At 36.1% G+C, this 24,490-nt stretch overlaps 1 protein-coding gene across 4 annotated transcripts in view; it reads right to left on the bottom strand.

Annotated features, from left to right (window-relative positions):
- The window catches only part of LRBA (LPS responsive beige-like anchor protein), a 748,688-nt gene that overhangs the window by 146,787 nt on the left and 577,411 nt on the right, over positions 1-24,490 (bottom strand). For all 4 annotated transcript variants that reach the window (XM_022599722.3, XM_022599721.3, XM_022599723.3 and 1 more), the window contains one exon: positions 5,769-5,921. In XM_022599722.3, coding sequence (XP_022455430.1) covers positions 5,769-5,921 — 153 coding nt within the window. The remainder of the gene's footprint in view (positions 1-5,768; positions 5,922-24,490) is intronic.

The raw sequence follows: 24,490 nt of genomic DNA, 5'->3' as shown, positions 1-24,490 counted from the left end.
CTAACAGTGCTGGTACATAGATAGGCAACTCAGTAAGTACCTGTTAGATGAACAAATTACTTTCATTATTATTATAACTTGAATAAATTACACATCCTGTGGAAAAAACAAAATGCTCCACCTCACCAACTTTTATAAACTTTTACAAAAAATATTACTGCTGAGAGTATGACTTTCTTTGTCTGTTATTCAACTTAAAATTCAAAGGTTGTAAGAGGCAGTATAATATAGGTCCATAACATCGACCTTATATCATGAGATAATGATGACCAGTCTGAATTCACACATTTTCATATTATTTGGAAGTATGAGAGCCTGTTTCTCATTTATATTTCTGAAGCAGTATTTGGAATAATTTTTCTTCTGGTCTAGGAAGTATTAAATAAAACAGACCAATCTCTTGGATGTATTTAAGACTGCTTTGGTTTTACCCTGATTCCGACTCTTCAGAACAACGAAAATTTAATTTATATACCTGAAAGAATAATCAGACCTATGAAGGTTTTCTTTCTAAAATACACAGGATATTATCTTCTGTGTATAAATTCGACACTTAAGGCCAACTCACAAATCCTTATTTACATCTTCACTACCTACAGAAAGCTCAAGGAGTAAAATAGTTATAGATAAGGTAGCAGTTACAGGCCTCTAACACAAAGAAAATGTAGCGTTACTGTCCACCATCAAAATCATGCTCCTAAAAATATTCTATTCCCTTGAAATAATACTTGGGCAACCAAATACTTAAAAAAGGCGTGCTGGGTATCTTAAAATGAGTATGTCAGTTAATTAAATCTATGATCCCCCGCTACCAATGGAGTACTGTACAATCTGTTATTATTCACTGTCCTATAGATCATCTGTTCTTGGTGCTGGTTTGTTCCAGGAAGAGAGACAGCTGCAACACTATATCCCTGTTCAACCTGAGGACCATCTGACTTTAATTGTAACACACAGCTTGATGTGGCTCTGGCTATGAGAAGCCAAAGTATCGTCTGTAATAATCTGGAAAAGCAGAAACCTGCCAACAGAGGGCTGAAAACAGGGACTTGTGCTGTCTGGCTGCCTGACGGGCTGCAGGAAATATGATTAATGAGCAAGGTATAATGATATCAGGAACCCGATTAGCACCACAAAAAGGTCACAGATCAAAGTAGTATGCATTTCATGAGCTACAATCATTGCATAAAATCTGTGGACTTGAAGAGGTAAACCAAAAAGAGGAGGGTGATAAAACCCTTATGTGATAACAGGCTAACATACATAAAATACCATACTAATAATTTAGTCACTTACAGCAAGTTAACAGGAAAATTTAAAACGAATCAATATGAACTGCACCATAGGAAAGCTTTGTTCATCACAGGTGTATAATAAATATTTTTGAATGAATGAATGAGCTATTAAATTCTTTCCTAAAGGCACATGTAAGTAAAATCAAGTATTTTTCTAATTATGAGTTAAAATTATCAGAGATGTAAATATTTCACTGTAAAATGTTTGCATTTAACTTGCAGTAAATTTTTATAAGTTCTGTTAAGAATATAAGCTTATTCAGAAGATGAAGACATCTGTAAAACTCAGAGAAAGAGGAATCACTGGGACAAATGTTTAATAGCTCAATAAGTTACATTAAATGTGCAGTTAGTATTATAAAATACTACTGTTTAACATTTGATAGGCATGCATAAGTTTAGAGCATGAGCAGGCAAAACCAAAATCTTATTGGAAAACAATTTGGTAAGCTGCCACCTTCTTTTCCTTGGTGCCCTTGTGAGACTTGTTCCAAATAGACCTGGTTCTTCTGAGGAGAGGGTACTGAGAGTAGGGATGGGGGTACTATCAGGAGAGTGGCTTACTTTATACAGTTACATTTTCTTAATTGTCAAAATATTGTTGAAGAGCTTTAAATATAACTTACTCAAATGTTTCTGCCTCTTAGACCTCTTTTAAAGCAAACACATTAACAAATTTCTTTGTATTTTTAACAATACTAAATATGGTAATGCTTAATAGAGAGTTGGTTCCCTTGAGGCTTAAAAGTATAAACTGAGAAAAAATGCTTCAATAATAAAATGATCAGAACATGGTTTTAATTTTTTAAAAAATATATTCCTCAAGAATGGGGATGATTATTTACAACTTTCAAATATTATATAAATATTATTTTATATCTACCTAATAGCAAAAACATTTATTCACAATGGTGATTCAGCCTGCCATACACTGTCGCCCCACAGTAAGCCCTCAGGCACTGCAGCCACCCCCAACGGTGCAACCCCCGGACTCAGGAGGGAAAGAACAGGATACTGGCCCCAGACAGCTAAGGTGTATATCAAAGGAATGACTTCAAAGAGCCCAGATTCTTGCATCTTCCCATACATAGAGACGCACTAAATTCATTAATTTGAGATACCTGGTTTTCCTTAATTAACAGTAATCTTTTGATGTTCCAACTACCTGGGCTTGAAATACTTAGAAAGTCCACAGAATACAACATAATTCTCAAAAAAAAAAAAATGGTGATTCAGAAGGAACCATTAAAAAGGAAAAGACAAGCCACAAACTAGGAGAAAAATATCTGCAAAACATATGTTGGATAAAGGATTTTTATGGAGGATATATAAAGATGTCTTACAACTAAATAATAAAAAGACATACAACCCAATTAAAAAACAGGCAAAAGATCTGAATAGATAGCTCACCAAAGAACATATTAAGAGTAGGAAATAAGCCTGTGAAAAGATGGTCAACACCATTAGTCATTAGGGAAATACAAATTAAAATCACAATGAATCACTGGAAGAGCTAAAATAAAGAAGATTGACTGGGCTTCCCTGGTGGCGCAGTGGTTGAGAGTCTGCCTGCCAATGCAGGGGACACGGGTTCGAGCCCTGGTATGGGAGGATCCCACATGCCGCGGAGCAACTAGGCCCGTGAGCCACAACTACTGAGCCTGCGCGTCTGGAGCCTTTGCTCCGCAACAAGAGAGGCCGCGATAGTGAGAGGCCCGCGCACCGCGATGAAGAGTGGCCCCCGCTTGCCACAACTAGAGAAAGCCCTCGCACAGAAACGAAGACCCGACATAGCAAAAATAAATAAATTAATTAATAACCCCCTACCCCCCCAAAATAAAAATAAATAAAAAAATAAAGAAGATTGACAATACCAAGTCTTTGCAAGGATATGGCAAATTGAAACTTCACATATTGTTGGTGGGAATGCAAAATGGTAAATATATTCTTATCATATGACTGAGCAATTAATTAAACTCCTAGGAATCTATCCAAGAGAAATGAAAACAGATATCCACCCTAAGATATATGCAAATATTCTTAAGAGCCTAAAACTGGAAAAAAGCAAAATGTCCATAAACTGGTAAATAAACAAAAGGTGTTATATCTATATAATGGAATACTATGCAGCAACACAAAGAAATTACTGATATATGCACAATAGGGAGGAATCTCAAGAACATCATGCTAAGTGAAAGAGTCAGGTACGAAAAGACTACATACGGCAGGATTCCATATATATAAAATTTCTAGAAAAAGCAAAATTAAAGAGACAGAATCAGTGGTTGCCTGGGACTACGACTGGGAGCAAACAGATACAAGGAAAGTTTTTGCAGTGAGGTAAGCTGACTGTGCTGATGTTTACATAATTGTATACATTTATTAAAACTCATTGAATTGAGCACTTTTAAAAAGATGGATTTTATGGTATGCAAACTATACCTCAATAAATGTGTTTTAAAAGCACAGAAAATTATTGAAAGCAAACCCAAAAAAAACACCCCAAAACTGCAGAATGACTAGACCTTCTATTGACATCTACATACCCCTGGAGAGAAAAAAAAACCAAAAAAATAACACGACCATAGACAATTGTCACATTTAAAAGTTTGACATCTCCTTTAACATCTTTCAGAGCTAAGCTTTGTCTTGGGCTCTCATTTTAATTACAGTTAACTTAAAAATCTTGAAAAATACATGCAGTAAACCAAAATGCAACATGTATGTTAAGACTGTGATAGAATAATGTTAGGTGCTATTGCCTGAAGGCCTCCTGTAAGCCAGAGAAAATTCTAGGTATTTTACATATATAATTACAGTTTTACACAAATAATTTTCAAATTACAACGAGGAAATCAAGGCTCAGAAAGGTTAAATTGCCTAAGGTCCCATAACCAGCAATGTGAGTTATCCACGATTAGGAAAACTGGTCTAACTTCAAAGCCTACACTCTTTCCACTCCCCCTGCACTGCTTCCAGTATATGTAAAACATGAATTTTCAGTAATAATGGGATTACAATTAGGATCTAGAATACTGTACAGGATTAAAATATAATTGTTGGGCTTCCCTGGTGGTGCAGTGTCTGAGAGTCCGCCTGCCGATGCAGGGGACACAGGTTCGTGCCCCGGTCTGGGAGGATCCCACATGCTGCAGAGCGGCTGGGCCCGTGAGCCATGGCCACTGAGCCTGCGTGTCCGGAGCTTGTGCTCCGCAACGGAAGAGGCCACAACAGTGAGAGGCCCGCGTACCGCAAAAAAAAAAAAAAAAAAAAATATATATATATACATATATATATATAATTGTTGGTAGAAAAGGTAAGCATACCAAGAAAACTAAAATGAAATAATTTTCCTTGTTTTAGTAAAATTAAAAACACAATGCAATTTCAGTTTCATTTTTATTTTACTTATTTATTAAATAAATTTATTTATTTGTTTTATTTTTAAATTTTTTGGCTGTTGGGTCTTTGTTGCTGTGCGCGGGCTTTTCTCTAGTTGCGGCGAGTGGGGGCTACTCTTCGTTGTGGTGCGAGGGCTTCTCATTGTCGTGTCTTCTCTTGTTGTGGAGCACGGGCTCTAGGTGCACGGGCTTCAGTAGTTGTGGCACTTGGGCTCAGTAGCTGTGGCACTTGGGCTCAGTAGTTGTGGCTCGTGCACCCTAGAGCGCAGGCTAAGTAGTTGTGGTGCATGGCTTAGCTGCTCTGCAGCATGTGGGATCTTCCCAGGCCAGGGATCGAACCTGTGTTCCCTGCATTGGCAGGTGGATTTTTAACCACTGCGCCACCAGGGAAGCCCTAGGTTTCATTTTTAATATGAAGTATGAAGTATGATAAAGAAACTACTTTAAAAAACTGAGAATAAAGCTCCCTGATTCTAGGCATTTATGAAAGTTAAAGGCAAAAAGGAAAAGTCATATATTTTTTCATAAAATAATCCAGAACCCATACAACAGAGGACATTAAAGAGTCCACAGGAGAGGATTATGAAGAGTTGGTTGTAAGCACAATGATTATTGCACTTTTCACTTTTTAAGTTTTCATATTCTAAATATTAGATGAAGATTTCATTCAAAAGACAGATACAGCATATAATTTGAAAATCTTGTTTCTATTATCAAAGTGTACAATGGCCTTCCAACCTGAACACAGAATTATGTTCTTCTCCTAGTACAAGAAACTCATATTTGAAAAAGCATAGAATTCAATAAGAAATTCACTTATAATCTTGAATCATCTTGTTCATATAAAAGTAACCCAAATTCTGCATAAAAGAATAAAAGACACATTATACCTTTCATATCAATAAGATTTTATAAAGTATATATGGAGATTCATGAACTATTACATCACTTTTAGTTATCCCTATCAACTACAGTTTTGCCCAGAAGAGCAAGGGTTAATGATTATACCAACACATGAAAGATACTTTGAGAAAAGGCTCATGACAGACAGAGTAGATGATTACTATCTTACCAATCTGTTTATGCGAACAAATTCTTCTGAGGTTTTGGCCCAAGGAGGAAGTTCAACATCAGACACTACTGTCCCATCATCCATCACTCCAAGATTATAATTATTGAAGTTGACAAACATCTCAGGGAGATAATAAAATTCAGGGATCAACTCCTATATAAAAATAAAAGACAATGTCATATTATAAATTGTAGAATACTGACTAGGTATTCATAAAAGGGCTGATCATTTCCTATTGTGCAGAAGAACAAAATAAACATAGGAAAGTTTTTACTCTTTTCATATCATAGCCCTATCACAAAGTTCTATTAAGGTAGACAGATCCCATCCAACCAAATTTAAATAACACCTTACTGGGTGGTCACATGCTTTCCTTTAGGACAAGTCTTACAAACTCAAAACTCTTATATACCAACATTTGAGTAATATTTGAGGTTTGACAAGTCGTAAACAGAGTTTAACATGCTGTAATTTCAACAACAGCTTAAACTAGATTTTTTTGAGGTATATGGAATTTTTGCCAGAAAAAAAAACACAAAATCTTTATAAGCATTAAAATGCTTTGGTCCATCACCAACCAGGAAGATATTCATTGCATTTAGCCACAGTGTAACAGTATGTTTTGCTCACATTTCAAAACATTCAAGTTTAGTTTTAGGGTACTAACTCTTATAAAAGATCAAAATTTATAATCAGCCTAGAAAATGACCTGCATGAGAAACTAAGTAATATAAACATGACTTTAATAAGGACATTTAAAATACGCTTTAACAGGATACTTAATAAGCAGAAAAATGCAGCCAGTTAGGTTTTTGTGTACAATAAGCCCCATGTATAACTATTTCAGAGGTCCTATAGATCAGACTTGAAATCCAGTCTTGACATGGGTCAGTGACTCAGTGGTCTTTCAGATACCCCCTCAGGGCCAGCTATGGCAGGCCCGGCTTTCCAAATGGTTGAGTGAAATAGGGAGGTCATCAGATTTTGGACAAGGTCAGTATGAAGTCACTAGAGCAAAGAAAAAAAATTCAGCAGGAATTAAGCTATTATCACCTCCATCATCCATGTGAAATGTTCCTTGACTTTGAATCGTACATCCTTTGTTTACAATCACAATAATTAACTAAGCAGGGTAGAAATGAGCTTGTCCTCCAAATGCCTGACAACCACCTGATCATTGACTTGCAAAACATTTAAACTGAACAAAATTAATTTTTTTAAAAGGAAGATCCTGTTAAGTTTAACCATAAATGAAATGATGGAATGTTCATACAACAATTTTAAGAATCTCTTCTCCACAATGATGCATATAAGTCTAATTGACAAAAGACATATTTTATGCAACAAAAAGCTATATTCAATTTGTTTTAGCTAAATAACTTACTGCATGACATGAGTCAAGTACTAAAATAAAACTCTTAATAAACATCACATTTAATCTTCACAACAACTTATCACACTTAATCTTCACAACAACTTTACAAGGTAAGGTATCATCTCCATTTAAAAAAATTAACTAAGGCTCAAAGAAGTTAAGTAATATGCCCAAGGTTATGCAGCTGATTTATGATAAATTTGGAACTTAGGTCAAGATTTGTTTAACTCTAAAGCCTGTATCCTTAATCATCAAAAAAGCATGGGTTCTATTACATAATATATACAGTGCTACACATTTAAAATATGTTTTTAACATATATTCTAAGCAATTTTTAAAAAAAGTAAACAAAACCTTTTCATTCTTCTATGATAAGAAAACAACTGGTTCTCCTGAAAAAACTATTTTATTTATATATGTGTATATGTATATATACTACACATATAGGAAGAATTTTAAAAATATGCTATAATTATTATTTACCCATATATAAATATGTCACTTTATAACTATCAATTTGCTGAAGTATGCATTCAATAAATTCCAGCTTTGAGAAAATTTCCCAAAATGTCTTATTTTCACTCCATATTGCTTGTGCTAGTAAAGAGGAATGTTACTATTGCCAAGTCTTGTTCTACAATAGTAATGGAGGACCATGCCTTCCTTGTGTATTCAAAACCAAAAGCAGCATTTTGGTTTAATTATTTACTTATTCTTTAAATTTCAATAATACCTGCCCACCCGTACCCTCACCCTAATGCTCTCACAATTAGAGGATATTGTCCTTCTTTTGCCTGTTATACTCATTATGCTTCTATATAATTCTCCTAGGAATCAAAACAAATATAATGGCTGAATTTTAGATGTTAGGTTTCTCCCAAGTTTTGGGAGATCAGTCATCTGCATTATAAATCAGAGATACATATTGCATAGTAAAAATATGCAAAAAATATACTCTTTCTTGAGACCATGCCTAGACAGCAGATGAAGACCCAACACAGCCATAAATAAATAAATTTATTAAAAATACATTCAATTAACAGAAATATATTTTGTTTGTGGCCTACTTTATTTAAACACATAAATTTATTATGAATTTATTTTATTTTAATGTTGACAGCTTACTCTAAATATAAATTCAGTTAATTTAACTCAAAATTAAATGGAGCAAAATTACACATAAAATAAACAAGAAATTTGTAATAAAAGATATGAAGAAAGCAATTTTAAATCTTACTGGACTATGTTAAACATTCAGTTGCATAATTTCTGTAATGCTGGGAGGGAGGTAATAATTTATCAGTTTCCATAATTACCATAGATTTTACTTGCAATTTCCTATTAAAGATAGGTACCCTATAATTTTGTAGAGTGGACATTATAAAAATATTTCAAAATTAAGATTTTAAACTTTATTAATTAAAAATTAAGCTTAATACTTCACTTGAAATTTATCGAGATAGGAATTTTACGTTTTGCTTCTTTATTTTTTACCTCCCAACCTCCCACCCCATACACTTCTCCAATTTCAAGAGAGTTGTCAGGCATTTCCAGAACATTTGCAAGGTCCAGAGCAGAGACCTCCTGAAGACATCCTCTTTTTCTGTCCTTTGTGAAAGTCTAAGCAAACAGGAGATTATGTAAAATGTCTAGGAGAAGGAGTGTCAAAGGTTAATATTTTTAAAAAGACAGAAACCAAAGAAGAGTTTTTCCTCAAGATTAGGGAACCAAGTTTCTCAAAATCTGTAGTCAGCTTTCTTTAGCCTGAGGGCAAGGGGAGGGGATGAAGAGGTTAGGCTGGAACCTAGGGTATGGTAAGTGGTAATCAAGGTCCCTACTTGCCCATATAGTGCCTCTGTATAAATTAGAAAAAAGCAATCCTTCTGGGCTAATTCAGCCCCAAGAGAACTCAGTTTGGCAAGTGCAGTACAGGTTGGATTTCTGCTTCTCCTTTCCTTCAGTCAAGCACCCTTACATAGAGGACAATTTGCCCACCTCTACACAATGGCTTCATGATGGTGCACTTACGGAAGACAGTCCCTTGGCACCAGGGATTTGGCATCAGCAAATATTTCTTAACTCAAGCTTAGATAATCAGCAGAGCTGCCAGCTTCTAAAAGACCATGTGTCCTAGACAATGAAGATATTACTAGTGAACAAGATGAACTGAAGATGTGAGAGCCAATTTTCTAGATATCACATAAGCCTGGATCTCATTCAAGCCCTGGGAAAAGGAGGTCTCTGCCCTACCCATCTAATAACTGTGAAAGAACTTCCTACTAGCATAATATAAAGAAGATTTGAATTCAAATTAGGACATTTCTTATATACTTGAGTTGCTGGTTATCAATTTATACACACAGTTGACATGTGAACAACACTGGGGTTAGGGTTCCTACTCTCTACTCAGTCAATCTGAGTGTTATTTATAGTTGGCACTTCTTATCTGCAGTTCCTCTGTATCCCACATGGGTGGTTCCAAATCCATGGATTCAACCAACATTGGACAGGGTACTACTATAGCATTTACTATTTTAAAAAATTCACACATAAGTGGACCTGTGCAGTTCAAAACCATGTTGTTCAAGAGTCAACTGTATTTCAGTGATAAAAAGTTACCAATATATTCACTGACAATTATTTCTAGGAGACAAAATGGTAGAGAGAATTCAGTATGAGCAGTACAAAACTTTTTAAATTTCCCATTATTTAATTATTTGATATAAGCTTTAGGTAGGTATGAAGAGTGATATAACACATCATAATCACAAAAAACATTTATTTCATTTTTACTCTGCAAAGAACTGTGTTAGGATCTGGGATATGGAGACGTGAGTGCTACTTCCCCTCTACAGATCAGATCACAGATCTAACAGTGAAAGGATACATTTTTTAGGAGGAAATTGGTTGTAGGCACAAATAGTACTCTAGAAATTCAAAAGAGAAAAGGATGTCTAAAAGTTGGGGTGGTCAGAGAAAGCTTTAGGGAGAAGAACATAATACATTGTACTTCCCTAATATAACACTCATCAAACTGTATTGCTTCCTCTAAATTGACGGCTCCAGGAGATAAAGGACTTTAAGTATCTTGTTCACTGCTACACCTCCAAAGCCTAGACATAGTGAGTGAAACATGTTAGATATTCAGTAAAAATCTGTTGAATGAATGATTGAAGAATGGTACTTAAAGCCAAAGATAAATATTAGCAGAGGGGAAACACAAGAACAGTCCTGACAAGGGGAATATCTTAAGAAGAGGTACAGAGATGGAAACTTGCATATATCATGTGTTTCCAGTGATCAATGAAGAACTATTTAGTTGGTTTAGAGAGGACTATATACATGGAGTAGGAGATAATTTAAAATAGGACAAATGTTTCCAATAAATTAGCACTGAAAAGAAAGATTACAAAGAATCTAATATAGTATAAAGGACATCATCAAATAAAGACAATTAAGTAAAGGAGTGAGTATATATACTTAAACCACATGACAATCTCATTGGAAGGAAATCTGCATAAGTAAATCAGTTGATGGGAGTTGAATACCCTCTTAACATAAAATAAACATACTGAACGCAACTGAGGTACACCAACATATAAACAAAAAGACAAATAAGTATATATACTGCCTGAATTTTACTATGGATGATAGTGACATTCAAGTTATAAGTAGAATTCCGTCTTAATCCTAAAAGCATCTTTCTAAGAACTATGCCTTGATATAACACCAAATATTATAGTTCAGAATTATCTCCTTTGACAGATGAAATTTAGTGATAGAGTCAAAGATTATGTCTTTCTAATACTTCTAATGTACATTTACAAAGTGAAGTATGTTTTATATTCATCAGAACAGAACATTCAGCTCTGGATAAAAACCACATGTTCAGCAATTCTTTACAACATCAGGGGAAAATGAGAGTAAACAACACTGACAGAGGACAGAGATATTTACAATTCACATTTTCTTCTGACTTGTTGACAATAATTTTAATCACTATCACTTAATTAGGCCATCAGGTCTTAGAGGTAAGTAACATGGTCAAAAAGTAGTGTATCATCTCCTAAAATAAAAATTTGAAAGGTTCAACCAGAGGTTATACCACAGTTCAGGATAAGCCCATTGCTTTGATCACAAATCCCAAGGCTTTCATGGCATAATGACAAGGATTGGTTGTGACCACACATATGCTTTAGTTTTCTTTTCTAAGGTATAATCCCCATTGATATGAATGGCCTCTGCAGCAAGGCTGTATGATTCACCTTCTAATAGTCACCAATTCTATCCATTGAATTCAATTCAATAATACCTGGGTAATCATGCCAAATACTAGTCTATTAATCCAAAGAAACAAGATAATAAAACCTGAAATAAAAACCAAGATGCTACTTCAGAACTAAAGTTAAATTTTTATTTTATTTTTACTAAAATATGAAATCCTGACAAGTCAAACATAAGCATGATAGCAAGGCAACTAATTTAATGTATACTGCTTTGGGGATACTGATGGTAAAAAAAGATGTGAAAGCAAAATTTTAGCTTTTTACATTGGAAAAACTGTATATTTTATGAAGGAAAAAATCCAAAGTAAACTTTCTTAATGAACAAGAAAAGAGTTGATGAATATATATTTTTTAAAAGTATACGTTCTGATACATATTAACTTGCAAGTATTTATTTTGTTAGCCCACAAATGAGAAAATCTTTTAGAAAGTTATTAGAATTGAATTGAACCTATAAGTCATTTTAAATGGACTGCATATCTGAAAGTATTCAAATTGATATTTAGTTTCTCCTTATCGAGTAGATAAAATGCTATTTTCTTCCTTTAGTAAAAGAAATGTTAACAGCAATTTTTAAATTGGAGGATAAAAAATAATCTATAATGCTTCCAGACAGATCAAATAAATACTGTATGGTTTTAGATATTAAACTTGCATTTCAAATTCAAAATAAAGAAAAATCATGGATTACAAACAAACAAATAGATAATCTATCTCAATCTAATACAGTTAAGAGAATAACTGGGTTTGCGTCTTATCTATTCAACTTACTGGTCACGTGCTTTTAATTTAATTTTTCTGACCCTTACTTACCTCAGTCGCCTCTTCTAAAACACAGGGTTGTTGTGTGGCTAATACAGAATTCTACATGCACAAAAGATGTTACTACTACCACTACTACTACTACTATTATTATTATTATCATTAATGTGGCCCCTGATAATAATCCCAAAGTAGAGACTCAACTTGCCCGATTCTTAAAGTCAACAGGTAATTCACTGATAGTGGCCATTCTTAAAAGCTTTTAACATAATCCTAAGGGAATTTAATAGAATTTACTTGTAAAAGTAAAAATGACCACAAAAATATTTGAGACTTAATAGTTCCTACTAAATAGCTATCACTTCAAAACAAGTTTCTTATTTTTTATTAGCAATGACAGTACTGTTCAACATGCCTCACTTTATGATGAATACTCTCAATACTTTATAGTTCTCTCCTGCTTTCAACACATGTTTTTCACTTCTAAATTTGGACTGGACATCTTTGCTGAACCTTTTGCTGTTCCAGACTCCTATCTTCAAGGAACTTGTAATTTGGGGAGAGATAATGGACATTAATAATACAAATAATGGGTAAGCTGTGACTGCCAGAAGACAAGACATAAATAAAATGCCCACCTTAAATCTTTTCTGGAACAGTTTGTATAATACATGAGTATGGAGGAGAACAGTTAATATCAGTATTTATAAATATATTAATGAACAGTCTACATTTTTACACTGAACAAAAATATAATATCACCAGGTCAAAAAACAAATTACTGCTAACCTGTGTACATTTTTACAATTCAGGAAGATAGGAACATTTTCTAAGTGCTTTATAAAAACGTTTTTTTCTGCCCACTATGTAAGTAGCATAAGAAGAAAAATATTCAGTTTTTCAAGTAATTTTTCTCGAAGAACACACGAAAAAGAAATGATTCATTGTAGACATAAAGAGTACAAAGTTCAAAGCTAAAAAAGAAATAGTACATGGGTACATCATTTAACCTATTGATGCATGAAGAAGAAAAGTGTTAAAAAGGGTTAAATTAACAAATCTGTAAGTTATGTATAAAAACAAGGATGAACACATATATAGTTCAGTTAGAGTATGAGTGTTCTACATTGTTAAGAGAGTGGCAAGACAGCTTGAGCTGACTCTAATGTGGTTGTGAGTGTGTGTGTGGCAGGGGGTGGAAGAGGGACTGAACAAAAAAGAAAGAGAGAGAGAGAAGAAAGAGAGAGAGAGAGGGAGAGGAAGAGAGAGAAGAAAGAAAAAAGAGGGGGAGAAAGACAGAGGGAGAATGAAGAGAGATAAAGAGAAGGAGGGAGGGAGGTAAAGAGGAAGGAAGGAAGGAAGGAAGGAAGGAAGGGAGGGAGGGAGGGAAGTACATATGCCAGAAATGTGCAAAGGATGGATAGAAAAGGGTAAGATTTTAATTTTACTTTCTTTTAGCATTTAAAAAATTCTGAATTATTTAAAAGTTTGTTTGAAAATAGGAAGAATAAATGAAGAAAATAAAACTATCAAATCATCCTAATTTAAGCTTTTTCTCTTAACAAATACATCAAGAAATAAATGTCCAGCAATTATGTTCTACTAACTGTAGCTAAACATCTTCTTATAAATGGCTCTAAAGCTGATGCTATCAGCATCTGTGGAATGTATTATGGTAGAAGACATGCTGAAAGAGGAAAAAAGAAACCTAACTTATCTTCAGATCACAGCCCCTGGGATTTCTGAGGTAGTGGAGGGCAAGTCAAAGGTCTCATGTTTAACAAATCTCACAAGACACAAATAGAACTATTCTCTGATCATCTCTATTTTGTATTATTACTTCTAACAAAGACTAATTCTTGTAATATTACTGACAGTCATTTATTTTTCAAATATTATTTAGTAAATTCTTAGGATTTAATTGCACTCTATTTACTTAATTTTAAGTATGGAATATGCTGTACTGACCCTTCTGATTTCATAACAATAAAATTTTACATTCATCACTAATGATACACAATAAATTATAAGATAGATTTTATTTTATTTTATTTTTGCGGTACGCTGGCCTCTCACTGCTGTGGCCTCTCCTGTTGTGGAGCCCAGGCTCCAGCCGCGCAGGCTCAGCGGCCATGGCTCACAGGCCCAGCCACTCCGCGGCATGTGGGATCTTCCCGGACGGGGCATGAACCCGTGTCCCCTGCATTGGCAGGCGGACTCTCAACCACTGCGCCACCAGGGAAGCCCAGAGTTTTAAATTGAATATCCAAGATATAATCAGTGACAGGATGTCCACATGGACTTCTTTTGTAAAGCTATAACAGTAAAAACTCAATGTGCCTTAATTGTAAAAGTGTAGAAAATTAGAGCATTAACAACTCTTAGTCAGCAGATGACATCCAGCCACCAGTTGTCTTCTGGAGAGATAAGTCCCCTTCCTAAAATACAAGATGTTAGTAGCCCCACTGGAGCACCTACCCATTGGATTTTGCTGTGCCCTTCTGGCATAAATGGCCATACACTCTCCTTTTTCTCCTCAGATTATCTCTCTGTTTTTCCCAGGCTTTTTCACTGATGCCTCTTTTCTCGATATCTTTATATCTACTCATTCTTTCAACCAACATTTATTGATTTCTAACTAAATGTTCTAAATGCTGAGGTTACCAAATGAACGACACACAAAGCCCCCACCTTCACAGAACTGTAGCTATGGAGACATAACATAAACAAACGAATATATGTACTGTGTCAAATGCTGGCAAGTATTATGTTAAAAAAAAAAAGATGAAGGGATAGAGAATGATGGGGGTTGGGCAGTGTTATTTTAGAGAGGGTGTCCAGGGAAGTCCACTCTGAGAAGGTGACATTTGAGCAAAGACCTGAATGAAAAAAACGGAATGAATGAAGCATTATCTAGGGGAAAGCGGTTCAGGCAGAGACAACGTAATACGCAAAGCCACCAAAACAGGAGTGGGCTTGGCATTTATTTTTTGGCCATGCCGCATGGCTTGCAGGAACTTAGTTCCCCAACCAGGGATCGAACTTCGGCCAATGGCAATGAAAGCGCAGCCTCCTAACCACTGAAATGCCAGGGAACTCCTGGGCTTGGCATTTTTGAAAAGGAACCACAACAAAGGCAAGTGAGGCTGCAGGAGAGTAAAAGAGATGTGTCATCAAAGAGGCAACCAGGTAACACAGGGCCTCAGTGGCTACATTAAGAACCTGAATTTTGCTCTAAGCTAGATGAGTAGGCACTGGATGGATGTGAGCACATGGATATGATCTGATTTATAATATAAACTGGGCCAGGGCCCTCGTGATGGACGTGGTGATAACTGGTCAGATTCTAGACATATTCTGAAGGTTGATAAGATGAGCAGTGAGGTGTATGTGATAGGGAGGAATCAAAGATTCCAAGTTTTCTAAAGGTCTGAGCAAACTGGATAAACAGTGCTGTCTTTCACTGAGATGACAAATGCAGGTATTGAGCAGGACTTTTTCCTTAGGGTAGAGAGGAGGGTAAGAGGGAAAGACAGAGTTTGATATTGGACATGTTCAGTTTAAAATGCCTGTAAACGTACATCTAGCTCAAAGGGAGCTACCTGTATAGCTCTAGAATTCAGGGGAGAGCCACGAGGTAAGGTGTGATCACCTAGGGAGCAAGTGTTGACACTAGAAGAAATTTAAAGATGAAGCCGAAAGGTACTCCAGTAATTTAGGGTATGAAAACAAGATAATCCAGTAAAGGAGACTGAAAAAAAGGCAAAGAGATAGCCAGAAGATGGCTCCTTCACCAAGTGAAGAAAATGTTACAAGGAAAATGGATAAATTAATTGTGTCAATAATGCTGACAGATCAAGTACCATGAGAACTGAAAATTTGCATTCGACAACATGGAAATTGTTCATCAATGACTCTGACAAGACTGATTTCGATAACATGGTGGAAAAGAAAGCTTGATTCGAGTGGGCTCGGGAGATGATGGGAGCTGAAAAAGTGGAGATCAAGAGACTAGACAACCGTTTTGAGGAGTTCAAGATAAGTATCGCCTAATATTCCTTCTTACCCTACATGCCTATGCCACTATTCTGAAGCTTAGGTTTGAATTTTCAACTAGTAGGTGATAATATCCTGGTTATTCTGAAAATATATCAATGTGTCAAAAACTGAATTCACACATTTGGTCTACATACCAGTTTCATTATAATTCACAGCATCATCATTTATCTAGGCACCCAATCTAAAGAATCATCTTTATGCCTTCCTATCCCTTAACAGTCAACCAAGTGCCAAATCCTGGAGAATTACTTTTAACCCACCTCTTGAGTCATTCCCTTAGCTCTTTGACTAGTTGAGGCTCCTAGAGTCTTTACTTTTAACTGTCATAGACTCCTAAAATTTCTCCCTACCTCCAGCTCTCATCTCTCTTCCCCATTCCCAGTACTTTCCGTACTGCTGCCAAAGCGCCTTTTTTTTTTTTTTTTTTTTTAAATAATAGAGCCAACTAGTACAAAATCTTAAATGGATCCTCATTGCCTATAGCAGGGGATGGTAAAATACAGCCCAGGGGCCAAAACGCTGCCACCTGTTTTTGTAAATGAAATTTTACGGGAACACAGTCATATCTGTTTACATATGGTATGGTCTATGGCTACTCTTGGGCTACAGTGGTAGAGCTGAGTAGCTGTGCCAGAGATTGCATGGACTGCGAACTGAAAAATATCTTTAGAATATTACTGAGGGTCTTCATATTAGACCACAACTGCCTTTCAGTATTTCTCCTTCTCTATGTTTCCTACACACCAAGCACATAAGACCAATTAGCAGACCAATAAGCATTCCCCAATGTGCTAAGCCTTTTCTCTGAATTTTGTTCATGTCATTTTCTTTGCTCAGAATACTCTTCTATATTTAATCAAAGCATTAATTTAATAAATGTTTTAGTGCCTACTGTGTTCCAGGTACTGTTTTAAGCTCTAGGAATAAACCAATGAGCAAAACAGTCCAAATTCATGCTGTCATGGAGCTAATGTTCCAGTGGGATAAGACATAAATAATAAATAAATAGAGACATGTATGTTGGATGGTGAGTGATATGAAGAAAACTGAAATTGAGAAGTCAGTTAAAGTGCATGGGATGAGGCATGTACTTTTAAAGAAAGAGGACAGAGAAGGCCTTACTAAGAAGGTGACTTCTTTTTTTGAATTTTTGAATTTTATTTTATTTCTTTTTTTATACAGCAGGTTCTTATTAGTCATCAATTTTATACACATCAGTGTATACATGTCAATCCCAATCTCCCAATTCATCCCACCCTCCTTCCCCCTTGGTATCCGTAAGTTTGTTCTCTACATCTGTGTCTCTATTTCTGCTTTGCAAGAAAGTTCATCTGTACCATTTTTTTTTAGATTCTACATATAATCGATATTATACTATATTTGTTTTCCTCTTTCTGACTTACTTCACTCTGTATGACAGTCTCTAGGTCTATCCATGACTCTGCAAATGGCACTATTTCATTCCTCCTTATGGCTGAGTAATATTCCATTGTATATATGTACCACATCTTTATCCATTCATCTGTCGGTGGACACTTAGGTTGCGTCCATGACCTGGCTATTGTAAATAGTGCTGCAATGAACACTGGGGTGCATGTGTCTTTTTGAATTATGGTTTTTTCTGGGTATATGCCCAGTAGTGGGATTGCTGGGTCAAATGGTAATTCTATTTTTAGCTTTTTAAGAAACCTCCATACTGTTCTCCACAGTGGCTGTATCAATTTACATTCCCACCAACAGTGCAAGAGGGTTCCCTAAGAAGGTGACATTTGAGTAAAGACTTAAAATGACTGAAGGAATGAATCCATAAGGATATCTGGAGGAATTTTTCAGGTGAAAAGAAAAGTAAAAGCAAAGGCCCTGAGGTGGGAAGATACCTGGAGTTTGTGAGGAATACCAAGGAGGTCCTGTTTGGCTAGAACAGAGTGGACAAGAGGGCAAATGGTACAAAGAGTTCAAGACGTAACAGGATTATGGAGGAGAGGGGTAGTTGCTGTAGAGTCTTGCATTGTAAGGACTTCAGCTTTTACTCACAACAGCTTTTACTCGGAAGCCATTAACTAAGAAAGGGAAGACTGTGAGAAGAGCAGGTTTAAAGGAACGAAGATCAGGAATTTGGTTCTGAATGTGTTAAATTTGAGATACATTTTACATGCTAAAATGGAGATGCTAAGGAGCGAGTCAGATATCAGGATAAATGTACATGCTAGAGATGTAAATCTGGGAGGTGGAAGGCTCCCTTGCATCCTTTAAGATACAACTCAAATACCACTTACTCTGTGAAGTCATTCACAACCCCACTTCCTCCAGGAAGAATTAATTTCATTTTGTTTATATCTTATTATAGCACTTGGCACTGTCTAACTTGTATTAAAAATAGTTTTATGTATACGTGTCGTTCTCACCTGGAGATATGTGAAGTAAAGAACTGTGTTTATCTTACCCTTTAAACCCCCAAAACTCCCTACTATGTATTGCATATGATAAAATAATCAGTAAATGCTGGCTTAACTAAATGTGTTTGGGGGGACTTGAATTCACCTGTCATAGGAAGTTTTCTGCCTGAAGGTAGGGAGCCAGATCCCCATGCCCTAACTAAACTTGTTCTTCTTCTGTGTTCTCTAAGTACATGTCCAAGTCAAATTTAATTTCTCTCTCATCTTAGGAGACAAATCAATCAGCAAATCCTAACAGTTCTTACCTTTTAAATATGTCTTAAATTCATCACATTTCTCTAGTACCATTGCCTCCACTGCCTCTCACCCCATTACTTTAACAGCTTACTTACTGTTTCCACTCCTGCTCAGTGTAATACAAACACCGATCACAGAGGTCACTTAAAACCACAAAATCCCCTCTGCTTTGACCTTTCCAGTATACCCCCACTGCCCCCAGGATAAAGTCCAACCTCCTTACTAAAGCTTATAAGGCACCCCATGATAGGCCCTGAATTGCCTCTTTCCTCTCCCTTCTCTTCATTTCAGATCTTGTAGCTATGAGCCACAGATCCTTTATTATACTGAATTGCTGGAATGCTTTTATCGTCAGTACCCCATTTACCGCAAATGTTCACTGAAGGCAATGCTCTGTCTCATTTGATGCTGTATCACAACCAGGGCCTGACTGTGCATAAACTCAATTAAAATAAAAACTTTAAAACTTAAATGCTATCTCAGGATTCCACCAAACTTGTTACCCTAAGTTTATTTTTAGCACAGGTTATTTTAAAAAATATTTTTGTACTAAATTCCAAGCTTCCAGAGAAGTATAGTTCTCCAACAATCTCCATGTAAAAGATATAAAGAATGTAAAAGATCCATTTACTACTGCCCCCTTTCTAAAATAATGAACCTAGCTGACATTTATGACTCTTTCCACTCTCAGATCCTGATTTGTTAATCACTACTATAGGAGAGAAGGAAAAAAGTTTAAACTGCAGCAAATCAGATTCTATTTAATCATTAGATTAAATTTATTGACACTAACGGTACCTGAAAACGTGTATGCTGCCTGCTGCCTCAACGGGGAGCTGGGGGGGCTGGGGAATCAGTAACAATGAACTGCCTAGAAAAGCTTAGATATTTGCCTAATATTTACATGTGACTGCCTTATGAAATTCATTCAAGCTTTATGAGTCTGATTTGTTCCACAAGATTTGGTTATGATGGTTCAGGCTGAAGACAGTAATCTATTTTGTACCTCAGTTTCTAAACTTAAATGATTTTTTTAAAACTTGAAACAGAGTTTGCTGGGGGATTTTTTTTTTTTGAGAAAGAATTGGGTATCTGTATTTTTAAAATGGAGAGGGTTGCATCAAGGGATGTAGGACTTCTTTGAAGCACAGCATCACCGTGACCTACGATAACCACCCTTTTCTTTCTTTTTTTAAACATCTTTACTGGAGTATAATTGCTTTACAATGTTGTGTTAGTGCTGTACAACAAAGTGAATCACCTATATGTATACATATATCCCCATATTCCCTCCCTCTTTCGTCTCTCTCTTACCCTCCCTATCCCACCCTTCTAAGTGGTCACAAAGCAATGAGCTTATCTCCCTGTGCTACGTGGCTGCTTCCCACTAGCTATCTATTCTACATTTGGTAGTGTATTTATGTCAATGCTACTTTCTCACTTCGTCCCAGCTTACCCTTCCCCCTCCCCGTGTCCTCAAGTCCATTCTCTATGTCTGCATCTTTATTCCTGCCCTGCCCCAAGTTTGTCAGAACCATTTCTTTTTTTAAGATTCCATATATATGTGTTAGCATACGGTATTTGTTTTTCTCCTTCTGATTTACTTCACTCTGTATGACAGACTCTAAGTTCATCCACCTCACTACAAATAACTCAATTTCATTTTTTAGGGCTCAGTAATATTCCATTGTATATACGTGCCACATCTTCTTTATCCATTCATCTGTCGATGGACACTTAGGTTGCTGCCATGTCCTGGCTATTGTAAATAGTGCTGTAATGAACATTGTGGTACATGACTCTTTTTGAATTATAGTTTTCTCAGGGTATATGCCCAGTAGTGGGATTGCTGGGTCATATGGTAGTTCTATTTTTAGTTTTTTAAGGAACCTCCATACTGTTCTCCATAGTGGCCGTGTCAATTTACATTCCTACCAACAGTGCAAGAGGGTTCCCTTTTCTTCACACCCTCTCCAGCATTTATTGTTTGTAGATTTTTGGATGATGGCCATTCTGACTGGTATGAGGTGATACCTCATTGTAGTTCTGATTTGCATTTCTCTAATGATTAGTGATACTGAGCATCCTTTCATGTGTTTGTTGGCAATTGGTATATCTTTGGAGAAATGTCTGTTTAGGTCTTCTGCCCATTTTTGGATTGCATTGTTTGTTTTTTTGATATTGAGCTGCATGAGCACTTGTACATTTTGGAGATTAATCCTTTGTCAGTTTCTTTGTTTGCAAATATTTTCTCCCATTCTGAAGGTTGTCTTTTCATCTTGTTTATGGTTTCCTTTGCTGTGCAAAAGCTTTTTCTAAAATAAATAAATTTATTTATTTATTTATTTATGGCTGTGTTGAGTCTTCATTGCTGCATGCGGGCTTTCTCTAGTTGTGGTGAGCAGGAGCTACTCTTCGTTGCGATGTGCAGGCTTCTCGTTGCGGTGGCTTCTCTTGTTGAGGAGCACGGGCTCTAGGGGTGCAGGCTTCAGTAGTTGTGGCACATGGGCTCAGTAATTGGGGCTCATGGGCTCTGGAGCACAGGCTCAGTTCTTGTGGCGCATAGACTTCGTTGCTCCGCGGCATGTGGGATCTTCCCAGACCAGGGATTGAACCCATGTCCCCTGCATTGGCAGGTGGATTCTTAACCACTGCGCCACCAGGGAAGTTCCTTGCAAAAGCTTTTAAGTTTAATTAGGTTCCATTTGTTTATTTTTGTTTTTTTTTCTATTTCTCTAGGAGGTGGGTCAATAAGGATCTTGCTGTGATTTATATCATAGAGTGTTCTGCCTATGTTTTCCTCTAAGAGTTTTATACTGTTTGGCCTTACATTTAGGTCTTTAATCCATTTTGAGTTTATTTTTGTATACGGTGTGAGGGAGTGTTCTAATTTCATTCTTTTACATGTAGCTGTCCAGTTTTCTGCTGGGGGACTTTAAAATATTACTTATCACAGTGATGATTCTCCAACCCAATTTTAGCACTTTCTATTTCAGTCCTCAAGACTAGCTATTATTGCTACTACCTGTCAGTTCATATTTAGATGGAGTACAACATCAGGAACATCGTTGCTCAAAGAGCAAGAAGGCATTCTTCCTTCCATAAGTAGAAAGCTATCCCTTGGTGTGATGCCAAAACAATGCCCTAAGTCTGCACTGCCAAATGGAGTAGCCATTAGCCACAAGTGGCTATTAAACAATTGAAATGTGGCTAGTCTGAGAAGAGACCTGTTGTAAATATAAAATACACACCAGATCTCAAAGCCTTAATAGTAAAAAGAAAGAATGTAAAATATCCAATTAATAATTTTATATTGATTACATGCTGAAATAAAAATATTTTGGATATGTAAGTTTAAATATATTCTTAAAATCAGTTTCACATGGTCCTTTTGATTTTTTAAAATGTGACTACAAGAAAATCTAAAATTATATATGTGATTGTAATTATGGTTGACATTACATTTCTGTTGGACAGTGTGGTAAGCCTAGTTAGAGAACTGATCAACACTTCTGAACTCTTTATCCAGACAGAATAAAAAGCATCATTGAGGGTCAGGCCTGAAATGGAACCACCAATGATGAACCGAAACACAAACGAACCCCCCAATTTTAAAATGGTAAATCATGCTAAAAAATGAAAGACTGCTTTAGTGAAATCTGATAATGTCTCTTTCTTCTCTGAAATAAAAATAATTAATATTTTAACCTTTATTTCTTAGGAATAACATATATTTTTTCAGTAAAATTATTCTGAGTATTAGCAGAATGCAAGAAATAGGGATCCTAAGATATTATAGTGACAGTTCCCCTTTAGCAAAAAAAGTTAAGTACTAGAAATGTTATTTTATTCTTATTTTTTCCAAAAAATTAGTTAATTAATTAATTAATTATTTTTTTGCCTGCGCTGTGCAACTTGCAGGAACTTATTTCCCCCACCAGGGACTGAACTTGTACCCTCGCCAGTGAAAGTGCAGAGTCTTAACCACTGGACTGCCAGAGAATTTCCCTGAAAAAGTAATTTAAATAAATCTATCTACCTAACAATATTTCATTTTTGTAAAATGTCATGAAAACATTAGAGAATGCATATTAATCTAGCAACGTATACTTTAGAAGCCACTCAGTAAAGTGATTCCTACCACCCACTCACATACTTCACTATCCCCTATTGTTTTTTTCTTTTTTTTTTTTGCGGTACGCGGGCCTCTCACTGCTGTGGCCTCTCTCGCTGCGGAGCACAGTATCCGGACGTGCAGGCTCAGCGGCCATGGCTCACGGGCCCAGCCGCTCCGCGGCATGTGGGATCTTCCCGGACCGGGGCACGAACCCGTGTCCCCTGCATCGGCAGGCGGACTCCCAACCACTGTGCCACCAGGGAAGCCCTCCTCTCTACTGTTTAACATTTTCCTTCGTATTTCTAGAAACTCTAACAAGACAACACAAATAAAGATCAGACTATAATTAATATGATTCCATCTGAAATATGTTATATCTCAATGAAATGTTTATTATAGTAATTTAAATGTGCTTTCTTAATATATTCATTCTTATACATTATATTATTATAATAATTTAAACATGCTTTATAAAGTGTTAGAATGTAACATGAGGAGGCAAGATCAAAAAACAAAAAATAAAAAAGGCATGATTAAATCCCTCCTCAGTTGTAGAAGGACCAACTATAAGGAGTCTCTTTAAATAGCCTATAGCCTGTGTAACCATGTATTATATACTTTTCAAAGTGTTCACTAAGTTGTAGGGTCCAAATTACCAGGTTATTAATATAGAAAATGGAGTAATTTATCAATGTCCTATTCACCTTACAGATATTTTGTGGTTTAAAAAAAAAAAAAGAAGATTAGGAAAATATACATATTGGTTAGAAGAGCAAGTGGGTTTCATCCAAGTTAGTCCTGAAGAAAATTTCTGTGCCTCTGAACATAATGAAATGGTATTTAAGAATAAAGCAGTATCTGGGCTTCCCTGTCACAGTGGTTGAGAGTCCGCCTGCCGATGCAGGGGACACGGGTTCGTGCCCTGGTCCAGGAGGATCCCACATGCCTCAGAGCGGCTGGGCCCGTGGGCCATGGCCACTGGGCCTGCGCGTCCAGAGCCTGTGCTCTGCAATGGGAGAGGCCACAACAGGGAGAGGCCTGCGTACCGCAAAAAATAAAAAAATAAAAAAATAAAGCTGTATCTCTAAGCAGGCTCCAATCAACTTGACACTTGGAATTTTTAATTCTTTTATTTTTCTTTTAACTTTTGCCTTAACTTTGTACTCTACTTCTTCATTTAGATGCCCTATATAACTAGGCTAGGAAGCTAGAAATTAAGTAGCACAATAACAAGAACTAAAATTCTAGTATTGGTTTAGTAATTGGGGCTGTTTTTATCAAAATCTGCTGAGGCATTCAAAGGGAAGCGAGATGGATTTGAGTCATTATTTGTGAAGAAACAAGATTAATGAGAAAAATAAGGAATGAGAAAGGTAAAGTTCATATGGGGTTTTGGGGGTTTTATTTTTTAATGCTGTAGCTGTTTTGTG

This window comes from Delphinapterus leucas, chromosome 5 (genome assembly GCF_059928025.1).
Source record: "Delphinapterus leucas isolate spDelLeu-1000000601 "Yukka" chromosome 5, BTC_Dleu_Yukka2, whole genome shotgun sequence".
NCBI lineage: Eukaryota > Metazoa > Chordata > Mammalia > Artiodactyla > Monodontidae > Delphinapterus > Delphinapterus leucas.
This window is presented reverse-complemented; position numbering and strand designations above follow the sequence as displayed.